Here is a 6,000-nt window from a genome sequence, read left to right on the forward strand (position 1 = left end):
ACGAAGTCTGCTATCTCCTTATAGTGGATGATCTAATAATAGAATCAACAGTTGCCAACAGTTTGCAATTTAATAGTCTTATTCTCTTGAATATCGAGCTTATTTTCAATTTTAGATGAAAATGTTACTGATCATTAATTGTAGAGTTTTTCATGCTAAATCTTTTCCACTCAAAATCTTTGGTTGAAACTGTATCTGAAGCCTGATAATTGGGAATCTAAGATCAAACTTTGCATAAATGGGGCGCAGCTCTTGAAATTTTTACAGATATAGGATTTGTGGTAGTTGATAGAGCTCAAAATGACTATTTTAGGTATGAATTTGATCAAAATACTTGGAGCCGTTTTCGAGAAAATCGCGGAAAATCCTGTTTTTGACAAGATTTTTGCCATTGTAGCCGCCATCTTGAATTGCATTTGATCGAAATTGTTCGTGTCGGATCCTTATAGTGTAAGGACCTTAAGTTCCAAATTCCAAGTTATCCCGTTAATTGGTAGATGAGATATCGTGTACACAGACGCACATACACTCATACATACACACACACACACACACACACACACACACACACACACACACACACACACACACACACACACACACACACACACACACACACACACACACACACACACACACACACACACACACACACCGATACCCAAAACCCACTTTTTTGGACTCAGGAAACCTTGAAACGTATTTCTAATATATAAATTTCATCAAATTAGAGAACTATATAACTTGAAAATAGCTTGATTAATCTACTTCTCTTATGCACAAGCTGATTCCAAGCCTCTGATTCCAAGGTGTTCCATCTTGTCTAATAATCTTCACTGAGATACAGTGTCAAAAGCCTTTGCCAAGTCTAAGAAAGTTGTTAAAGTTTTTTTTTACTGTTGAAGTTTTCAATTATTCTTTCAAAGACTTCGGGATCTATATTGGGTATTTTTTTATCTCGTTTTATATTCAATAGATCATTGATATACTCCCATGTCTTTTTCGAATTGCCTCTGCTTTGGAGTAGTATATTATTATAGTAGTCATACTTGTATTTTTTTATCATGTTTGTTAATGTGTTTCTGTAGTTTTTACTTTCCTTGCCCTATTACCATTGGTAAGGAGAGTATCGCTTTGCAAAAAAAAATTAAGGTACCCCAATTTCTAAATTTCTATACGTTTCAAGGCCCCCTGAGTCCAAAAAAGTGGGTTTGGGGTATTGGTCGATATGTGTGTGTGTGTGTGTGTGTGTGTGTGTGGTGTGTGTGTGTGTGTGTGGTGTGTGTGTGTGTGTGTGTGTGTGTGTGTGTGTGTGTGTGTGTGTGTGTGTGTGTGTGTGTGTGTGTCTGTATGAGTGTATGTGCGTCTGAGTACACGATATCTCATCTACCAATTAACAGGATAACTTGAAATTTGGAACTTAAGGTCCTTACACTATAAGGATCCGACATGAACAATTTCGATCAAATGCAATTCAAGATGGCGGCTACAATGGCAAAAATCTTGTCAAAAACAGGATTTTTCGCGTTTTTCTCGAAAACGGTTCCAACGATTTGGATCAGATTCATACCTATATTCTATAGTCTGATTTTGACTCCTCACGTGAAGGAGGCTCCTTTTCCTTTCATATCATCCTTGAAATTCAATATTCCTGAAAGCCTTATATATACAACGACACGCAATTCAAAAAGGAGCATACCTGTCAAATTTTAGGAAAATCTATTGCTTCGTTTTGCCGTAAATGCGAAACATATAAACATTCAAACATAAAGAGAAATGTAAAACCGTTGACTTGAATATTGGACATCAATTCGCTCGGTTAATAAATGAATCAGATATAAATTGTCACGTTATTTTTCATAGTTAAATAACGATTAGCCTCCTGCTTGGCATCAATTATAGAATAATTATAAAAATCAGGTCGTGGTTTTTTATAGGATACAGTCTCAAATCAGTACGGTAGGTAACCATATCCAACCTTTCCGATAATCCTGCCGTAACTTTTAAATGTGCTTTTTACATGCCAAGTAATTTTTTATAGATTATTAGTTGTTTCATACATTACAATAATTAGCCACGTGAGACTTTTAGTTCCTCAAATTGCATACTTTTTTGCCACAATAAATTTCTGCCAAGGTGTTTGGTCAGATTCTACGTTGTATGGCTCGGTCGATTGTTAGGTCGCCGATCACTAAATGTTTATGCCTAACCTCAATTTTCAATATTTTATATAATATTATATATTTTATTTCCATTCCTCTTAGGCTGTTGTACAGTTTAGCCAGGACATCTGATATTATCTAATCTTTACGTTATCTCTTTGGCGATATTAGCCAATTACTTTACTTAGACCTATAAATATTTCAACTAGGGATTTTTATTTATCAATCAGAATTAAATATGTTACAAAATGCTGATAGAATCATACCATAAATAAATAAATATGAATTTTTGAAGAAATGGTATTATAAAATTCAATAGTGTCTTTCTGTTGAGGAATACCGGACGAGAATTGTGAGTTCAATGATCCTTAATTAATGGAACTTTCATGTCGATGTAGAATTTATAGTAGATTTATACCTAAAAACATTCAACTCACATGGGCTACTTTTTAACAAATTGATAAGAACAAAAAAAAATTTTGTAGTGCCCTTTATTTTTAAAAACTTTGAGATAGTTCAATAGTTCAAATTAATAAAAACAATATAGAAATCTTGTAGTAGATTTTTATATTGTTTTTATTAATTAGATTTATACCTTCAATATAAGTTGAACTATTTGAACTATTGGTCTATTTTAAAGTTTTTGAAAAATAAAGGTTACTACAAGATTTTTATATTGTCTTTATTTATTAGATTTATACCTATATTAAGTACAGAAAAAATCACGTTGTCTAGTTGTTATAAGAATTTCTTTATTTCTCTTCTAAATGACTGACATCACATTATTTTTCCTGTTGTTACTGGAAGTGACTTGTCTCAACTTATATTGACTGGCCCTCCAACCACCAACCGAAGAAATTACGAAAAATATTGTGTTGCCAAAAAAAATAAGGAAATAAAGAAATGCCAGAATATGTTTCTCTTATAAATTAATATTACTTCCCTTAGAATTGAGGGATGTCGTAATGAGTGAAAATGTTAGGCTATATCAAAATCACGGGAAAAATGTATTCTTACTATTGGTGTCTGAATCATTTTCATCCGATCCATAGTTATTTTTTAATTAATGATTATGTTCATCAATGTCGAAACATTACAAGCAGAGTACTTGGCTGATAGTCTATGGGCTGCACATTTCTCAAAACGTAAGAATAAACAAAATTGAGCAACAACATGAGATAAATCAACATGACTCATACTTGACGGCGCATGCGCTAGTTGTAGGCTTGCGCAGTACAATGAATGAGTGACCCACGTTCCACGAAAACTGTGAACAAATCTCAAACCGATCCACGTGTGGAAATCAATTTCGTAAAATTGTCGGCTAGGTGCAGTTTGCAGCGCGCCATTGCTAGCAATGCTTTTACAAAACTTTCCATAAAAATCTGGTGTGGCGCACTCACACAACTTTCCTTGCCGTTATGAAAATTGATCACGTGACGCTAGTGTTCCCGCGCATCTCAAGTCTACTATTCAAAGATTTGAGCCAGCTGGTGACAGGGCAATTACTCTGAAGACACACGAGGTCTGCCATCTCTTCATAGTGAATCATTTAATAGAATCAACAGTTGCCAACAGTTTGCAATTGGATAATCACATTTTCTCGAATTTCGAGCTTATTTTTAATTTCAGGTGGAAATGTTACTGAACATTAATTGTAGAGATTCTCATGCTCAATCTTTTCCACTCAAAAGTTCTTGTTCAAATTGTATCTGAAGCCTGATAATTAAGAATCTAAAATCAAACTTTGCATAGATGAGGCAGAGCTCCTGAAATTTTAACAGATATGGGACTTATGGCAGTTGATAGAGCTTATCGATGACTATTTCAAGTAGAACTTTGATCAAAATCGTTGAAGCCGTTTTCGAGAAAATCGCGAAAAACCCTGTTTTTGACAACATTTTCGCCATTTCAGCCGCCGTCTTGAATCGCATTTGATCGAAACTGTTCGTTTCGGATCCTTATATTGTAAGGACCTTACGTTCAAAATTTCAAGTCATTCCGTTAATTGGGAGATGAGATATCGAAAAGCAATAGATGAGAATTTTTTTCGGAAAGCAATACTTTCCTTACCTGTGGTAATAGGGCAAGGAAAGTGAAAATGTAGTGATGTATTGTAGTCTAGTTGCCCTCCACCGATAAGCAAAGCTACAGCACCCGGACTGTCACAATTGTCCATTGCGGAATTTGATAAAGCAACTGTTTTGCATTTATTCTTTACAGATAAAAACCATCGACCACCCAAGCGATGTCGATACAACTAGAGACGAAATTGAAGCAGGACTCGCATCGTTGATGTAATATTCCACATGCGCTACACTGTATCATTGAAAACAATAATATGATTATTCAAAATTCCAGTATGTGAGAGTTGTTTGTTTGTAATACTATATATTTCTTCTATGAAACTTCTGGTTTCAAACTTAATCATCAATAAATTATTATTGCTTCAATATTCGATCGAGAACCTACTTAGTAACTTACCCATTTTGTTCTAGAAAAATGTATGAAGTTAGCAGAATCTTATTGACAGGTAGTTTCCGTAGGGAAAATATTTTGATAAAATTTACAACATATTTCGTTCTTCGAATTACAAATAGTTTGCTCAATAAATGATAAATTTATTAGGTGATAAAATGTTGTTGTTTATCAAGCTACCATGATTCTTTTAGGGCCGGTTTACGAGCTCGGGATTCAGCTAAGTTCCAGGCTTCAAACAGCTGGAGTCAGAAAATTGGCTTTTCGAAACGGGGCGTAGTCATAGTCCACGTTTAAATTAAATTTCAAAAAACTAGAAAATTTAACACAAAATATAATAGACTAAAGAGAAAATAGTGTGAAGTTTCAGCTATTTTGATTTTTTTAGAAATATTTCGTCCAGGAAAAACGTTTCCAATAATAGAAATGAGAAAATGAAGACTATCATAAAAACTTCGAAAAGCCAATTTTCTGACTCCAGCTGTTTAAAGTTCAGAACTCAGCTAAATCCTGAGCTCGGAACCGGCCCTTATTGTCACCGCAATGAAATTGCTTACTCACTAAATGAAAATTTTCTCACCAAAGTCCAACTGAGGAAATTGTTATTCTAATATCACATTCTTTTCTCCTGAAAAATCTTAAACCCAAACACAAAAATCAACCAATGAAATAAGTACTTAAATCCTACTCATGTCACAATAGTATATACCTACATTTCCAAGATCTGAATAGCACAATAGTAACCAGCAGTTTTCATTGCTGCAGCAAAAGAATATGTAAACAATTATTGCAATAAAAAAATAATCTATGGATGATTAAGTTTGAAACAAGAGGTAAAAGATTGCTGTACTCTGGATCACATTGGGCTTTGTTCAAAATAATTTACTTTTTACTGTGTGGAGTGTTGATTGAATAAATAATGTTTTATCCAAGTATCATTTTGTTCTGTTCTGCCAAAAAGAAGACCCTTGTAGTCAATTTAATGACATAGAAACACCTTTGCTTGCAAAATTATTGACTGAAGCGAAGCTGAGGTCTCAGTTTCGACTCGATTGGCTTTTGTCTGTTTGTTTGTTTGTACCGCAGTTACAGTCGCAGTTATTGTCCGATTTGGGTGCAATTATTTTGGTATGCAAGTTCTTTGAAATAAGGCGCAGAAACGTATGTTGTGTAACGATTTTTGATAAGACCTCCGGTTTTTTTGTAATTTAAAAAACCGCAGACCAACCTCCATCCTGAAAGTTACTTTTTTGTATCTAGCGCCGTTATCTTTTAAGACACAGTGATTCATATTCCTACTTTTTCGCCTCTAATATCACCAGCCAATGGTGGCAGAAAGAGCTGAAGCGTTGAGTCTCAC

At 34.3% G+C, this 6,000-nt stretch overlaps 1 protein-coding gene across 2 annotated transcripts in view; it reads left to right on the plus strand.

The window, feature by feature from the left end:
- LOC111059238 overlaps nucleotides 1-5,575 on the plus strand; it is a 71,165-nt gene extending 65,590 nt beyond the window's left edge. Inside the window, exons 5-6 of one of the 2 annotated variants that reach the window (XR_005572187.1) lie at nucleotides 4,386-4,871; nucleotides 5,122-5,575. Coding sequence is in view for 1 of the 2 variants with exons in the window: in XM_039435733.1 (XP_039291667.1) it covers nucleotides 4,386-4,463 (78 nt within the window). In the remaining variant the exon portion in view is untranslated. Of the gene's footprint in view, nucleotides 1-4,385 lie in introns of both variants that reach the window. The other variant, XM_039435733.1, reaches the window with a different exon arrangement.
- Nucleotides 5,576-6,000: the final 425 nt, after the last annotated feature.

The sequence above is a fragment of the Nilaparvata lugens genome, chromosome 9, assembly GCF_014356525.2.
Source record: "Nilaparvata lugens isolate BPH chromosome 9, ASM1435652v1, whole genome shotgun sequence".
NCBI lineage: Eukaryota > Metazoa > Arthropoda > Insecta > Hemiptera > Delphacidae > Nilaparvata > Nilaparvata lugens.